Raw genomic sequence first — 18,523 nt, forward strand, 5'->3', positions numbered from 1 at the left:
AGATATACTCTCAGAGCAGGTTTCAAATATATAAATGTCCAAGGAGATACAATTGTTAATTACATCATATGTAATTCAATGAGTGAATAAATCAGGTAAGGTATCTATAGATATAGCTCTCTCTCTACATATTTATATATACATATTTTTAAGATATATATATATATATCCCAAAATAATAACATTTTAATATGTAGTCCACAAAACTAGGTCCACATGCTATTTATGTAGCAATTAAGAAGAAATTACAGAGTATTATAGGATTTTTTTCAAAATCACAACAGGAAATGATTTTTACTGCAAAATATGTTTGATGAAATAAATCATTCCTTCCTATAACTATATACCATTTACCTAAACAAAGCAAAGATTTAGAGCGGCACAAGTTAAAATAGGCAAAAAATAACCCCTTGAACTTACTATTTTTTTAAATGCTAATCAAAAGAATCAGAGCTGACTGGTGTATATAGAGCATTTTTGAAACTAGACATAGTAAATATTTTTAAAGGAGTGGAGAAATAGATGTACAAACTACATGAGATAAGTCTGTAACTTGGGTGAGCAGTGGGTTTAGTTTACAGAGTCATGGCACAAGAAAGAATCTTAACAGCTTGGGTAAAACTCTTTCACTTTATTGACAGAATACAGAGAAGCTAAATGATGTCCCCAAGGTCACACAGATGGTTAGTGGCTATGTTCCCAGTTTCATAGCAACAAAAAATGAAAGAAAAATCCAAGTTATTTATCTTTCACTACCTAATAAAAATAAACACAAGAGTTTAGAGATCAATTTATATATATATATATATATATACACACATACATATACTGTATATTCATAATAAATAAGAGACAAGAGGTAAATAAGTATGCTATTTTGAAACATTAGGAAATATTTTTCCTGGGGGAACAAAAACAGGAAGACAAATTTATTTGCCTACTTGTACACCAAAAGAAGAAACGAATGTTTTCCAAAGTAAAAACACTGTGGTGGGAGAGTAGACCAGTGGCAGAGCTCTTGTTTTCCATGTATGAGGGGATTGGGTTCAGTTCACAGTACTGTTATAAATAAACAAAATAAAAACAGTAAAATTTTGAACACCTCCCCCTCAAGTAGGTTTCTGTTAATCAAGAATCTAAAAACTATCTGACTGAATAAATGTTTATTTTTAGTTTGTATATCAGAAAACTAGAGAAATATTGTAAATGTTCCTACATTTAAAAAGAAAGATTTAATCTGTTTAAAAATCAGGGGTGAGAATGGGAAAATTTTCAGAAACTTCCAGGTTTTTAACCTTGACATTAAGTGGATAATGGTACCACTACCTGAGATAAATAAGCAGCCTACATTTGAGCAAGGATGTGAAGGAAATGATGGAGCCAGCAATGCAAGTATCTGAGATAAAATTAAAAGCAGAGAGAACAGTGAGTGCAAAAGATCTGAAGTGTGTGTATACATAGTATGTTTAAGGAACAGCAAGGGTAGCTGGAATACTCACTAAAGGAAGAAGGGAACAGTAGGAAATAAAACAGAGCTCTAGTGGGAAGGAGATCAAAAAAAAAAAAATCACACAGAGCACATTCTCAGACCATTACTGAACTAACCTAGAAATCTGTAACAAAAAGATATATATTTGGGAATTAAACACATTCCTAAATAACCCATGAGTCAAAGAAGAAATCTCAGGAGAAATAGGTGTATTTTTCCAAATAAAGGAAAATGAAGATATATGTTAAAATTTGAGCAATGTAGCTAAAGCAAGTGCCTAGAGGAAATTTGTAGAAAATGAAGATACATATTAAAATTTGTAGAATGTAGCTAAAACAGTGCCTAGAGGGAATTTGTAGCATTCAGCACATGGCTTATAAGATCTAAAATGAAAAACCTAATCTTCTGCCTTAAGAAACTAAGGAAGAAAAAATGAAATACAAATCAGGCCAAAGGAAGAAAACAATAAGGATTATAATAAATATAAATGAAAGTGAATACAAGAAGGCATTAGAAAAAGTTAATAAACTCAAGGGCTGGCTCTTTCAAAAGACCAATAAAACTGAAAAACCTCTAGCTATGCTAACCAAGAATAAAAACAAGAACATACAAATTATCAACATCAGGAATCAAAGAAGGGATATCACTACTGATGTTACAAACATTTAAAAGACAATAAGGAAATAACAACATAGTATGACTCGATGTTCATAATTTATTTCATCTCAGATTACTTAGATGAGATAAAATACTTGACAAACTACCAAAACTCATTCAAGAAGAAACCGACAGCCCAAACAGCCCTATATCTATAAATTGATTGTTTTACTTAAAAACCTCTGGACAAAGAAAAATTCCAAGCTCTGATGGCTTATCTGGTGAATCTTAACAATTAACGCAATAGTAACACCAATTGTACACAACCTCTTCCAGAAAATAGGAAACCACTTCTCACATCATGAGTGTTAATGCTGAAAACAAAACTACGCAGATGGTACAAGAAAACTGCAGATCAACACTCTCATTAACGTAGATTAAAAGTAATCAAAAATATTAGAAAATAGAGTCCAGCAACATATAAGAAGACTAATACATCATGATCAAGTAAGATCATCCATCCATATATGAAAATTATTTCCCTTCCATCATCAGTGCCATACAGAAAAGTTCCCTCTCCTGCTACATGCCCAGGCTGCCCTTTTTGTGAATCTGTTCACTTTTCAAGTAAATATAGTTCATAGCTGTACTTCCAAGCAAACATAGTTCATAAGCATTATCAAAAAACTTACAACTTTATTATCAAACAAATTCAGCTGATAAACGTCACTAAGAGAACTTCTACAATAATTCTAAACTCCATAAGACTTCTCAGATTTATTTTTATACTTGAATATATAAATACTTTTTGCAGCCATAGAACTCATTCTACCCCAAACATTTTCAAACCAAATCTACAACATATGAAATTCTCTAAAGAAAAATACTGTTCAACTCCAACTTTTTTCAGTTCAGTAAAATGAAAAGTTTTAGTGTGATTGTAATATTACTCTATCCAGTCGTTAATAAAACACAGGAACTTTCTGAATGATGAAAATCTATCCTACCAGAATCTCCATTAGTACCACTCGGTGCATGAAATAAGAAACTGAGGTTCAACTTCTCCTCACCATCATCTTTCTGAGAATTGAGAATACTCTGCTGAATCAAGATGAAATCTTAAATTCCATCCAGTTAGCCTATCATTTTACACACCAGTGGGGGATACAAGAGAAACTACCTGAAGAACTTAAGTAACTTGAAGGACACAGAAGCCAAATAATCTGATTTTTACAATAGCAAACTAGTCCTTGCCATTGACACCAAAACTATGTGGGGTTTGCATTTTTTTAATGCAAAGGCAAGTCACCAACTAGAAGTAAATATTCGCAAAGCACATCCAATAATGGCAAAAGGATTTGAACAAATACCACACCAAACAAGATATATGGCTGCCTTGCCTCAAAAAAAAGAAAAAAATCTGAAACATGCACAAACTTCATTGGTCACTATAGAAACCCAAATTATAAAGATGACGGGATACTACTGCACACCCATTAGAGGGGCTTAACATTAAAAAGATGGAACATACCATGTGTTATTTAGTAGATGTGGCAATCTGAATTCTCGTACACTGCTAATGGAAATGTAACATGGTGCAATTGCTCTGGAAAGAGTTTGGCCATTTCTTAAAAGCGTAAACACACACCTACTATAAGCACCTGCCCTTCCACTCCTAGATGTTAGAGAGGAAAGAGAGCTCATGTCACACAAAAGTTTGTAAATGAATGCTTATGGCTACTTAGTTTGTAATAACCAAAAGCTGGAAATTGCCCAAATGTCCATCAAGTGATATATGGAGAAAAAAAATGTGTTATATCTATTAAATGGAGTAATTATCAATAATAAAAGAAAGTAAGCTATTGATACATTCAACATTATGAATGAATTTCAAAAACATTATATTGAGTGAAAGAAGCCAGATACAGAGTAGATATTGTATTATTCGTATCTATAAAATTCTAGAAAATTGTAAACTAATCTCTAGTAACAGAAAGTACATCAGTAATTGTCCAGCCTATGGGAAGGGCTCAGAGAAGTGTAAGAAGGATAACAAAAGAGCATGAAGTAACTTCCTGGGATGATGAATATTTTCGTTACCTGATTAGAATGGTTTCACACATTGATAAATATGAAAATATTCATCAAATTACATGATAGATAGATATACACATAGTTTATTGGGTACATTCTAAGATACTTACCTAAGAAACATGAAAACATTCTAAAACAGGCAAAATTGATCAATCACGATAAAAGCAGATCAATGGTTGCCTAGGGTCAGGGTACAGTGTTAACTGCAAAAGAACACCAGTGGCTGGGGTGGGGTGGAAATATTCTATATTTCAGCTTGAATGTGGTCATACAGAAGCATCCATTTCTCAAATCTCATCAAACTATATACTTATTTTATTTAAATTATGGCTCAATAAAGTTATTTTCAAAATATTGGGAAAGAGGGTTGGATGCCCCAATCTAGAAAACTAATCAACTAGAAAGATAAACCTTAAAACTTCATGGAGTTTTTGCATGGGAATTTTCTTCCATATCCAAAGTAAAATCTGTTCTGAACTGCAAACAGACGATTTAAAACAATGGAAATGATTATCCTTTATGGAAAACACAACTCTGTATCAAGCCTTGTGCCCTCTACAAATGTTTCCTCTATTCTCCCCCACAATCAATGTACTATTTTTACTTCCAGTTTACACTAGAAGTCTTGGGCTTAGAGAAGATAAGCAACTTACTTAAGGTCAAAGTAAGCGAGTGAACCTGAATATAAAAGAATAAATCTAGGTATGTCTTAATATAAAGTATTTCTAACTTTTCTACATTACTGATTCTCATTCAGAATATGTTAATTGGAGCTAACCTCTATGCACTGACATTTAAGAAAAATGTATTTGCTTCTTTAAACAACTATGGCCTTGAATACAAGTTATCTGTTGATACAATGCTGGTAGATGCCTAGACATAACTACTCAACAAATACTTGGTATGTTTCAACACAAATTCATAAAATGTACTGTAAAATAACAACAGGATATATTAAAAACCTTTCTCATTATTAACATGTTTAGAGCTAAAATTATATGACAAGGTACCACATACACAAGGATATACTAGATTTTAAAATTATTTTTGACATGGTTATCATATACCAGTATCATTAAAGCTATGCTAAAAGTGATAACTACGAAGAACTAGACTTGAACATTTTTTCCATAGATTTGATGGCCAACATGGTCCATAAAAGACACTAAGCTAACCAAACTATCCAAAGTGAAAGACATACAGATTTGAAACAGCACTGAACCTTATTCACTGGTTTGATTTCTTTCATGTAACTCTAATTTTAGAAATGCTATGATTTTTACAACTTGGTACAGTTAACATTTCATTTCTTAATAGGAATACTATGAAACCACTGTATAATTCAATTTAAGGTGGGGAGCCAAGCAATACAATTGCAATATTTTACTGGGAATTAGCTATCATTTAGGATAAAATTCAGTTTTTCTGTGTCTCACTTAGCTACTTTCCAAGGGTGGTGGTATAAATTAACCATTCATGAAAACATACACATACACATATACATTTGCAATATACACAAATATGTGTCATAATATAGCTACATTGAATTACATACTTAACCTATATTTTATTCAAATCTGTACAAACACTCATTTTATTATAGTTTTACTATAGAATTTAATAAATATTTTAAATAAGTATTCAAACAGCTATATTTATAAGATAAAACCTTTGGTCAGCTCTCTCATAATTGCATCATGATATTAAGCTCTAGGCCTTTTCAATGCCATTATATGGGTCACTTTTACGTTGATGAAAATAGTCTACTTTTTATTTTTAAGCTTTTTCTACAGATGCCATGAGATCATTCTGCTTTCTACTGACTCACAAAGACAGCCTTCTGAAGCTTCAGTAAGAAGGAAAAAAACATGCCTCCCATGGTTGTCCTCAGAACAAAAGACAAGGAAAAGGAGATAGGAAATAAATCTGCAAACCCCTTATATTCAGAGACCTAGTACTTTTCCAACACTAAGAACTCTCAGTTTGCCAAGAACTGAAGAAATGTGGACTTAGCAATACTGGAAGACATAGAGCCGAAATCCATTATATACTCCTCTTAATATGTAGAACAGTGATCCCTCTGTGCAAAAAGAAAATGAGAATGCCTGCAATTTCTATGTAGAAAGGCAAGTTATTTGTACATCCTCTTCACAGAAAATGACAACCTAGGCGATTTTTTTTTTAAATAAAACCTCTCAGAATCAAAGTATAAAGACTAGGGGCAGCACTCTCAGAAACATGTCAAGGACTTCAACATCCACTTTATTTTTCTCAAAGAAAAAGTAGTAAATAAAATGTCTGATCCTAAAAGGCTACCTTATAACCAACAGTCTAGCAGTATAAACACTAATTGTAAAAACTTACAGAAACTTTTTTCTTGTAGGGAAAGAAAAGCAGTTAGATGATGTAAGGAAATCATGTGCAAAGAACAGAAATTCCTAAAAGCGATTAAATAGGGAGTTCATCACGGCTGTGCTTGAAATTTTATTCTATCTTTGGAGCTGCACATGCAGATATGCTATACCCAATAATTCTACCTCTAGCAAGATAACTAAAAGAAATCCATACAACAATTCACTAAGAGATTTGCATATAAATATTTATAACAACATTCTTCATAAACCAAAAACTAAAAACAAGCCAAATGTTAAGAACAGTAAAAAAAAAAAAAAAAAAGTGTGATAGTCATGGAATGGAATACCACATACCAAAAAAATGAGCAATGCATGGGTCACACAACCATATGGGTAAATTTCTTTTTTAAAATGTAGAACAAAAGAAGTGAAATACAAGAGAATATACACTATAGTTCTCAGTACATAAAGTTTGAAATCAGGCAAACTAACCTATGGTGTTAGGTCTCGGGAGAGTAGCTACCTTTGTGGAGAGTTGGAGAAACTGCAATAGGAGCACAAAGACAGCTACGAGGTGAATTCAATAGATGATGTCCTATTTCTTAATTGGGATGCTGGATAATGGATGTGTTCACTTGCAAAAAAATCAAGCTGTATACTTACGAATTGTACACATTTCTGTATATATTGAAAATTTGCTTTTAAAAATATATATATGCTTATAGAGGTAGCTCTTAGTTGGGATTCCAAATTCATTAATTTCTTTCTAAAGTATATAAAGGGGAAGAAAGAACAGCCCAGACTATGAGACCAAATTCAATGGAGAGACAAGAAAGGACTATCAAGGCTATTCCTTTGATATCCATGCTGCAAGGTCATCACACAGCATGTCTTAAAGGGATAATGTCTCTCCCAACAAGGAAATGGAGGTGTTAAAAGACTCATCCCTGTAAGAACATCCTCACCCTCCAGCCAGGGATTTAGCTCAGTGGTTCCACCACCTACCTCACAAGCGCAAAGTCCCAAGTTCGATCCCTGGTACCAATAAAGAAAAAGAACATGCTCATCCTCATACTGCAGTTACAGAATTAAATATTACATAAATATATGAATGCAAGATGTTATAGTTATGAAAACTAAGCTGAAAGTTTTAGAAAAACTCAACAAAGCTATCAAAGAAAATTGCTACTGAAGGAAGGAAGAACAAAGCAACTTGTAAAAGACAAGGAGAAAATCATGAAAACCTAGGACTGTGCTTTCAAGCTGCTTCAAAGCATCTTTAAATTCTCACTCAGCTTTAGAGAAATTTCAACTTGACACTGCAAATACATTTGAGAGGTGATTTATGCACAAAAGCGGATTCAGAACTATAATCAGGAAGCCTGTACTCAAAAGAAAAGGTCATGGCTCTGCACCAAAAGATTGGCAAAAGAATAAGAATTTAGGATTTACATTAAAATGAAATGTTGAAGGTATGTATCATTTTTATGATTCCCCGCTTTAGCTATTTTTTATTAACTAACCAACTACCCATCTCAACTGTGAGAGATTAAAAGATCTCTCTTGTCCATCACTAAAGAAAACTGGGTGGGCAATACTGATAACTCAAGACCACACACACACACACACACACACACACACACACACCACACACAGCATGCAGACTTTGCATACTTGAGCACTCGCTCTCTTGGGCTCTCTCTCTCCCCTTCCCTCCCTCTTTCTCCCTCTCCTCCATCACTCCCTTCCTCCCTACACCTCACTGAAATAGTACCAAAAGGTAAAAGACATCAAAAATAGAAATCAAAGCAATAATAAAAGTGAGAAAATAGAAATCACTAAAATATGGGCAAGGGATAGATATTTTGAAAGATAATAAAAAACTAGACAAGTAGAAAGCTGCCCGGTGGAATTCTCCCTCTCTGCCTCACTGCCACTCAATTCAGGTTCTGACCACAAGAGAGAAGGACACCAAAGCTCTCCGATTGATTAGCCATGACCACAGATTACACCACTGCGATTATTTCTGATTATTTCCACTGATTTGGGGGCAGAAATCTCATTCTGTTCTGTTACTAGGGGGAGCACTTGTTCCTTTAAAAATAAATAAATAAATAGGATGAGAAAGAAAAAAGGAAACCAGTCCCAACTACAGATGTACTTTATGTGATGTCCCTAGAAGACAAAGTGTAAAATGTTTTTAAAATCACAACACAAAGTCAGAAAAAATTTAAAACCCAAAAGTAACTTTAAAGGTAAGCAAGCTAAAAGATGGGCTAGGTACGTTAACCAACACACTTAATGAATAATATAAAAAGCAAATGCTGCTTCAGAGAGTCATTTATGAGACGCTATAAATCTGTAAAACACGCTGCCCATACTATCATTCAGTTAAAAATACTTCATTATAACATGTAAAGACTCTGGTTTCTGATAAATATATTAGCAAAGGAAGTTAGTGGACATCTATCACAAACTTCAGTTGACATACTCTCCGTGTTTGTAACTTTATTAAATTATCAGAAGGAAAAAACGCCATTATCCTCTTGAGGACTTAAGTATCTAGAACTGGAGATAGAAAGGGATTAATGTTAATAGATACCCACTCTGTGCAGGCTGCCCACATGTACTACAACCACTCTGGGAAACCAAGATTATCATTTCCACTTTATAGATGAGAAAACCAGGGCTCAAAAACAGTAAGTCACTTTCTCATGGTCGCAAAGATAATGAATAACAGAATTGGATATAACCAAAGTCTGTCTAGGTCTACTGTCCACAACACAAAAAAGAAAATCAGAAGTAGCTTAATTCATCTAGCATTTTGGTCATCTTCATTCCATTAAGAGATATGTATTTATATCACAGCAAAAAGTAAAAAGAACTCCAAAACAACATAAAATATGGCTTGTCCTCCAAGAAATTATAATCTATTAAAGAAAATGTACATACATACACAAGTCTAGGACTATGAAGCAATGATTAATTGCCAGGTGAGGGAGGTAGCCACTAAGACACAGGGGTAGAGAGAAGCCTGGTATCCGAGTGGTCTCAGCAGTGAGGAAAGGCCTCACCTAGGAAGCAAGAGTGTGGCTGGCCCCGGGGGATCATCAACGGTGGGTGAGTATAATGAAAGGCTATTCTGGGACAAGGAAAGCCAGAGTTAGGGATGACCACACTGTCTGTGAGTGACAGTGAGGAGGCCAGAGTAGCTGCTTCAAAGTGTAGGACAAACCAATGTCCACCCACTGATGAATGGATAAATAGAATGCGACACAGTAGTTCAGTTCTTCCTTACCCGAGATTTTGCTTTCCAAGGTTTCAATTATCTACAGTCAACCATGATCTGAAAATATGAAGTGGAAAATTCCAGAAATAAACAATGCATGAATTCTAAATAAAGCACCGTCTCAATTAATGTTATAAAATCTCTCATCGTCTGTGCCATCAGGCAGAATTGCAGTTCTTGTGTTCAGGTAACCTTTATTTTATTTAAAAATGGCCCCAAATCACAAAACAATTCAGATTTACCAAAGAGAACTCATGCAATGCTTCTTTTACACAAAAAGGTAAGTGTTCGCAACATAATAATGAAAAAAAAATCACACAATGAAGTTAATTTCTACAGTAAAAAGGAATCTTCTAAGAAACTGTAAAGAAAGAAAAAGAAAACTGTGCTGATTTTGCTGTCACACCTCAAGATAAAAAGTTATAGCTGGGCTGAGGATTTAGCTCAGTGGTGTCACACCTGCCTCACAAGCATAAGGTCTTGAATTCAATCCCCGGTATGGAGAAAAAAAAAAAAGTATGGCCTTAATAACATAGGAAATAATTAAGACAGAAAAAGCATTAATTATAAGGCTCAGCTGAGTGTGGTGCACACATCCATAATTCCAGCACTCTGGGAGGCTGAGGCAGGAAGATCACAGGTTGGAGCCCAGCCCCAAGCAACTTAGGGAGACCCTGTCCCAAAATAAAAAGTAACAAAGGCTGGGGATATAGCTCAGTGCAAAGGCTCTGGGTTCATTCCATAGTAACACACACATAATTATAGTTCAATAAACCTGTTTTTAAAAGTGAAGGACTCCAGGATGGAGTTGCTTACTGAGTATTCTGACCTAAGGGCCTGGTAGGTATTTACAGATATATGCAAAGACTAACTTAATGAAAGCATAGTATAATACTTGGGACTCTTCTCAAGATTATTCCTATATTTTGAGTGCATTCCTAAAATATATGCCAAAATCACACAGGAAAAATATGCTGTGATATGATTTTGACTAAGACACAAGCTGTGACTATTAGGAAAATTGTTTTGCTTCAGTGCTAAATGCCACAGATGGGTATATCAGCATCATATTTATGCAAAACCACAAATTCATCTGTGTCAAATCTTCAAATACTGTACTGTTCTAAAAAATTGTGAAAATGGTGTTAATAACTAACCTGCCATATTTTAGGGTAAGATAATGAACGGGGTAATTTGTTTTTCACTGGATGACAGTACTCTGAATATAATGCTTTTTTTTTTTAGATACTGGATTCAATTTAAGTGCTATTAGAATCTCCACAAACATAAAGTTTTCCTACTGATGCTTACACATTTGATTCTGAGTTTTAACTTAACATAATATTCCAAAAGTTTTAATATGCAAAATAAGGGAAATATAGAAATGAGTCTGACCCAGAAAAGTAGAGACTATAAATATTCTACAAGGAAAAGGTACAGCACTCAACCAAAAGTCCCCAACAGAGGAAAAAAGCACGAGTCAGTATTAGGCTTTATAGCATTAGAAAGAAGAAATTTTTAAAAAGGAATAAATTACATTCAAAATAGAAGCTCAATACAGAGAGCAGATGAGGAGGCTCTAACAGAGGGAGTTTGGAACACAGCTAGGAGACAACCCAGCCCCCTTCCCCCGAATCCCAGGAAAGAAAGAACCTTTCAGGCAGTCTTGGCTTGGTCCCTGCCTACACTGGCCTGAAGGTGAAATCCCACTTTTCCCCAGGAGGTGGTGAGATGGTGGGAAGACAAAAAAAGAACTCAGCTGAAGAACCCAAACACAACCAAACTAGTGTTCCCCTTCCCAGGCACCATGCAAACCTCCTTAAAGGTAGATGGGGCACAGGAAACTGAAGGAGACACTGGATCTCTTTCAAAACTCTCTTCTCTAACAATGACAGGGCCCATCTGACTCTGTGAGGGCTTTGTAAGTTCCAGAACTAAGTCAAACTTATGTTCTATGTCTGAAAAAAATAAAGAAAACGTAGACAGCCTGGTTTTCTAGTCAACAATAAAAGCAAAGTGGAAAACAAATAAGCTTTCCTAAAAAAAGAAGCCTTATCACTGATATCTAGAATAAGGTGTCTGCTATCACAAGTAAGTAGAGCAAGACTCTCAGTTTCCTAATGGTAAGCCAGTGTTTGTACTAAAGAATTGAGTAGGAATGAGCAGGGGCTTATTTCCAATCATTAACTGCTGTATGTTAAATTTATCCAAATTTTCATGGACTGCCGACCTCCTTCTAGTAGAACTATGGGAAAAGGCAACTGTTGACAACTACTATTCACCGCTTCACATATGTTATCAAAGAATACACCACTTCAAATACAACAATAAAATACCAGAATCGGCTAAACATTGGATTATTCTGTATATAAAACCCAAAGACACCTACTGTTCATTGATAAGTAAATAAAAGTTTTAAATAAACAGGTAGAAATGATGAGAGCATACTACCATAGATAACCAAACAGGGTAGGTGGGTGATATCAAGATAAAGCCTGAGATCCAGAAGCCATGTTAAATCACAGAATTGTTGGAAGGCATGGTCTCAATGGCAGGCATGCTGATACTTTGATTAAAGTAAAAGCCAAAACTCAAGATGCCTCTAGTTGGCTAAAGAATAATTAAGAAAATAGAAGTCCTGTGAGGGAATTTTCATTTTACATAGAATCATTCAGTGGATAACATGGGATTGGAAACATGATTGATGAACAAGGACAGAGAGCAAGAAACTGCCCAGAACCTTGAAACTAGCAAAGTAGACCAAAACTAAGGACACAAGGATGATGACTATCCTAGGAGGTGAATAATACACTTTCCAAATCTGATTGTGATAAAAACAAAAGTGAAGACTAATTTATGAAAAGAGGAAAAACGTGTAAGTTAACACATTTTAACAAATTTTTAAATTCACAAAATTTTAAACACACAATGCCTTAGAAAATTTTCCACTTCTGAAAAATTTTCATTGATATGTTCCTTAATGCTCACTGTATAAGTTTTAAAGATGCTAAATCTATAACACAGTTTTAAATAATCCAGAAAAAATCTTATAAATGTTTGCAATACCATTTGCCTAAACCAATTCTGTAGAGCCTAGAGATAGTTTGAAACTTAAATGCGAGTAGGCTCAATTAAATTTAAAAAACAATTCTCAGGCAAAATTATAAAGCTTTGCTATAAAGTACATAGCAAAAGCACTATAAAAGGATGTCCTACACAGCTTATGCAAATTTGTTGATTTTTTTCCTGTGTAGTAAGTAGTAGGTTCGCACTGCACAATGAACTTAAAAATTAATCACTGGATACCCTTAAGTCTCATCTAAACTTAACGAATCTTAAGTGAGCAAAACCAAAGCTGGAAAAGAAAAAAAGGGACAAAGTTCATTGTTCTGCTTCTCCTCTTCCAAGCAATCTGATATAAATTAGGTATCTTCTTTGATTTCAGTTCTCAAATTCCTAAATCCACACCTAATCTAAATCATAACATAATTAACTTCTTTGCATGCACAAGTCCTCTGTTCAAACGGGTAAGTAAATCCTAACACCAGGGAAACGTGACATTTCAAGAAGCATTCATCTATGCTGTCACAGTGAAATAACAGCAATTTCACAGAAAGACTAGGAAATACCTGAGCAGATAAACAGCCCTCTCAACATCACTGAGGTCTTCATCAACCGTCAATCTTTCTATTTCTTCCGGTGTCTGTGAAGTATAAAATACAAATTAGGCACACAAACATTGGTCAGTCTTGCCCCCCTCACCACTATAAGAGACTAATGAAAAGTTCTCCTTTAAGCATTAACAATGAAAATTAAGGATCTGATGATTCTAGGGGCAAAGAGGTTTCTCTGGGGGATCTTCTTTGGGGAGGGGGGTGTTTTGTTCTGTTGTTACTGGTCTAGCTCCTAGATTGCAGCTTGAGAATCACATTGTCGCTTCAGAACCTTGCTATAATCAATTTTATATGCATATATAAAGCCTATGCATACATATGTATATGTATACACACACACTTTTACCTTCAATACCCCAAGACTCTCCAGCATTTTTCCACCCCAGGAAATGCTAAAAGGGGGATGAACAAAGACTGCAACCAAGTGGGAATGAAAAGGACCACAGAGCTGGAGTGGGGGAGGGAAAGGAATAAACTCTGAGGCTGGAATTGCGGCAGGTGGGAGTGAGAAGCACTAAAGAAGCTATTAAGAGACCGGCCGGGAGGGAGGGGGTCCCTAAACTAGCTTTGTCAGAGGTGGGGGTTGGAACCCAGGAGGCTGGGAAGATGACTCTGCGGGGTGGGAGCGAGTGGGGGCAGGGGTAGCCAGCGGAACGCTGACTCCTCACAGGGGCTGGGAGCAGGGTCCCAGGGTCCTAGAGGAGCTGGGAGGAAAGGGTGGGCGGTGATTCGGGATGGGAGCAAAGGGTTGCGAGGGCTTGGAAGACGGGGACCAGGACGACTGTGGGTGCCTGTCGAGAGTGGAGGGAGGCCGGGCTGCCCAGGGGACAGGGGACTCGAGCTTGATACGATCAGCTGGAGTGCAGGAAGGGGATGGGACCTGGGTGTCTCAGTGGGTGAGGGCGTTGGGGCTGTGTGAACCGAAGGGTGCGCCGGCGTGGAAGCGGGCTGCGGCCCAGAGGACCCCGCAGGGGGCGGGGGAGGGGCGGCCCGCCTCAGGAGGGTAGCGGTCCTGGGGTGGGACAGCGTCAGGGGACAGGGTCGGGGGCCAGACTAAGAGCCGGGCCGCGTCGAGGGGAGCCTGGGGGTCCTGGCGGAGAGTGACAAGGCGCCGGGCGCTGGAGGAGGACGGGGCCGGTCGACTCGGAGAGGGGCCGGTGGTGGGGTCGACAGGCCGCGCCCCGAGGGCAGCGCCTCTTCGCGGGGCGCACCTTGAGGCTGCGGCGGACCGGCCTCTCGATGATGGTGAGCTCCTGCAGGTCCTCCATGTAGCCGAAAAGGCTGTTCTGACCGAAATCCATCGCGACGCCGGCGGCGGGCGGCGGCGGAGGCATGGACCGCCGGGCGCCTTCGCCGCCCGGGCTGGAGCGGCCCCGGGATGCCAGACGCGCGCAGCCCCGCGCCGCCCACCAGCCGGACTTTCTCCCGCTCTCGGCCGCAGGAGCCGAGCGAGCGGCGGCGGGAGGAGGGAGCCGGAGCAGGGCCCGCCGAGGGGGCGGGGCGGGGCGGACTGGGCGGGGGCGGGGCGGGGCGAGATGATGAGGGTGGCGGGGGTGGGGGCGGGGCTCTGGGCGGGAGAGCCGCCTCAGCCCCTCCCCCTTCCTTGCGGCGCGCGCGTGCGTTCGGGTCGGGACGGAACTGCCTCGCAAAACAACGCGTCCCGCTCGGACTCCTCTTTACCCACTTCTGCCCTCGCCACGCCCCCACAGGGCTTGCCCCGCCCCTCAGCGCGTGCGCAGAGCCTTTCATCCGCCTCCGCTCGCCGAGGCGGGCTGGGGGCGGGTGCTGGGCGGAGGAGGCTGAGCCAATCAGCGGGAAGCAGAAAAGAAGCCGGTGGGCTCTAATCTCTCTTCACCTGCCCAGTAACTTTCCAGGTGTTCCTAAATCCGCTGGCGGGCTACGGATGTAGGGTCCTCCCTGGCTTAACTCTAGCTCTGGGAGAAGGGTGTCTACCAAATTAAGACCTGGGTGATGAGGGAGCGATGTGTGGGAATACCGCCCTGGAGAGAGTGACATCTGGGGAAGGGCAGCGTCCCGGGGGAGATACCTAAGTGATGAATAAGGAGTCACTGGAGAAATAAGGGCCGGCGCTTTGAGTGAAGGTGGGAGTGCTTGGTTTGTGAGAAGTGAGCAAAGGGGAGTGTAGGGAGCTGGAAACCAGTGCTTGGAGGAGAGAGCCGGCCCTGCTGGGGCAGGCGGGCGGAGTCACTTGCACTCGGTTGTGTTACGAGAGGGAAGAGACAGTTAAATGTTGTTCGTATTCTTCAGCTCATTAGAGTTAGCGAGGGCCATCTCTTATTTTATTTTCCACTCATTCCCTTTCCTCACACCCGTTTCTCCATCCCCTCCCTTCGTAGGCACCCTCCCGTGTATTTAAAATTTGTCCCAGTGTATACATATGTGTTTATTTCTAAAGATATTAATATTTTTAGTTTATTTTAGATACAAATATAAATGAATAGTTTTATGTTAAGAACTTATTCTATTTCTTGTTTTTTCTTCAACATAATATATTAGAGATTGTGTTAGCTTTTTATTGCTGTGACAAAACACCTGAGATAATTTAAAGGAAGACTTATTTTGTCTCATGGTTTCATAGGGGCCCATGAGGCCACAGTACATTTTGGCAGAGGAAGACTGTCAATCCCCTGGCTTTGGAGAAAGGGGCCAGGGTCCCAATACTCACTTCAAGGGCATCTTCCTTCCCCTAGGCTCCGCCTTCCTAAGGTTCCCCATTTCTCAGTAATGCCACCTGTTGGAGACCAAGTCTTCCACATATGGTCTTTGGAGGACATTTAAGTTGCAAACACAATAGATATTTAACTGGCCATGTGGTTCTATGTACCAGTTCGTTAATTCTGCCATAGAGAGAATTCGATTTGTGTCTAACACATTGTACTTACTAATTTCTCAAAACTGAACAGTTAGGTTTCCAGCAGTTCCTTGCTATCACAGCCAATGCTGGAATGGGCATTAGCTATGTCTCTTGCAGATGAGAAGGAAGAACTAGAACTTGTGGGTCATGAAGTCTGCAGGGCTTAGTTTCACGCTGCTTGATTTCACATTGTCCTCCCGGATGGCTTTGCCACGTTACATTCCAACCAGTGGCACATGAAGGTAGGAAGATTCCCACTTCCCTACTACCTATGCTAACATTTGGCATTATCTAATGTCCTAAGTAATATTACATCTGATAGTAGGATAGTATTGCGTCGTAATTTTCATTTCTATATTTTTGGTGATTGGTATGTTAACTTTTTCCACACACTTAACCACTGAGATGTTTTTCCTCTATAAATTAGCCATTTACATCTTTGGCCCAATTTTCTGCTGAATTTCCTACTATTTTTTTCTGAATGGAAAAAGTTTCTTACACATTCTAAATATTAATCCCTTCTCAGCTTTGGACATTACAGATGTTTTTCCAACCTTTTATGCATCCTGTTAGCTTAGTCTTTGTTTTCTTTCAGTGAATGAAGATTTATACATAATTCTGATGTAGCCAAATACATCAAATTTTAGTCTTGTGGAGTGTACTTTTGGGGCCTTATTTAAGAATCCTTTTTCATCCATGAGATTCATGCATGAATTTCATTTTCATCATTGTTAAGGGTTGTGTTTAGATGTCGCCCCAAAGCCTCATATGGTCATAGATGGGGCTTTTTCAGAGGTGGCTGGAGCTAGAGTGTGTGGTGCTGGGATCAAGGATGTGTAATTACTAAATCAGCCCACTGATTGGTTTGGCATAGTTCTGGCTAGGCTTAAGGGTATGAGTGCTATACTCACCCTATGACAGCCTGCATTAAATATAAGGGACAGAAAGAGGGCTAATGTGCTCTTGCCTGGCTGCTTGCTGTGGACTATTTCTCCTCTGTGATGCCTGTCTGCCATGCCAGTCTGCCTTGGAGACAGCCAATTATGGACTGAAACCTCTCCAGACTGTGAGCTAAATAAACCTTTCCTCCTTAACTTTGGGTGCTAGGTATTTTGTCTCCACAATAGAAAAGTAACTAAAATAATCATAAAATAGTCTCCTACATCTTCCTCTATCTGGCCTTCATATTTTTGCTGATCACTCTTAAGTCTTAACCTATCTATCTGGAGTTCTCCTCCAGTAGCTAATAGGAGTATACTATTTTTTCTATACGGTGAGCCAGTTTTCCAGAAGTACCATCCAACAGTCCATCTCTCCCACACCAATGCTTGATGGTATCTTTATCATCACACATGATGAGTCCCCATTAGCCTCACATGTCAATTTCTGGACTCTCATTGCTGTTCTGTTGCTCGAGGTCTGTTCTTTGCCAACACTATGCTGACTGTATTACTATGCCTTAGTTCTATAGTGGTAACCACTTATCTGCAGTTTTACCTGTTATGGTTTCAGTTACTCATAGTCAACTGTAGTCTGGAAAAATATTAGGTGTAAAATTCCAGAAATAAATAATTTCTAAGTTTGAAACTGTGCTCCATTCTGGGTAGTGATAACATCTTATGCCATTCTGTTCCATCCCACTTAGGACTGGATTTGAACCATTCCTTTTCCCAGTGCATCCGTGCTGTATACTCTACCCACCCATTAGCCACTTAGTAGCGGCCTTGGTTATCTGATTGGCTGGCATGATATAACAGTCCTTGTGGGATTAATACAGTGACTGTTCTATTTTATTATTGGTTATCATTAATCTCTTACTGTGCCTCCTTTACAAATTAAACTTTATCACAGGTATGTATGTATGTATAGCTAAAAAACATAGCATATAGAGAGCTGGATACTATCCAAAGTATGAAGCATCCACTGGGGCTCTTGAAATATATCCCATGTGGATAAGAGGGGCCAATGTATGTCTTAATATCTGAGAGAGCAAATCCTTCTCTTTACTGCTTTTTTTTTTCAATATGATCTTTGAAGTTCAAAGCAAAAGCAATGAGTGGCATACCTTATAGTTAAAATTCTGTTTTTTGATCCTGAGTCAACTAAAGAGAAGTGCAGAGACAATGGAAGGGGACAGTGACATGATAAGTC

The 18,523-nt window shown here is 38.4% G+C and overlaps 1 protein-coding gene across 6 annotated transcripts in view; it reads right to left on the reverse strand.

Annotated features, from left to right (window-relative positions):
- The window catches only part of Ppp4r4 (protein phosphatase 4 regulatory subunit 4), a 96,920-nt gene extending 81,916 nt beyond the window's left edge, over positions 1–15,004 (reverse strand). For 4 of the 6 annotated variants that reach the window (XR_002389603.2, XR_002389604.2, XM_013066769.3 and 1 more), the window contains exons 1-2: positions 14,709–14,971; positions 13,453–13,526 (exon numbers count right to left, since the gene is read on the reverse strand). Coding sequence is in view for 4 of the 6 variants with exons in the window: in XM_013066769.3 (XP_012922223.2) it covers positions 13,453–13,526; positions 14,709–14,831 (197 nt within the window). In the remaining 2 variants the exon portion in view is untranslated. Of the gene's footprint in view, positions 1–13,452; positions 13,527–13,843; positions 14,050–14,708 lie in introns of those variants that run through there. The other 2 variants (XM_004837056.4, XM_021245079.2) reach the window with 2 other exon arrangements.
- Between the last annotated feature and the right edge of the window lie 3,519 nt (positions 15,005–18,523).

Source organism: Heterocephalus glaber, unplaced genomic scaffold (assembly GCF_053883595.1).
Source record: "Heterocephalus glaber isolate CG9 unplaced genomic scaffold, H.glaber_assembly_v1.0 deba00001608, whole genome shotgun sequence".
Lineage (NCBI taxonomy): Eukaryota > Metazoa > Chordata > Mammalia > Rodentia > Bathyergidae > Heterocephalus > Heterocephalus glaber.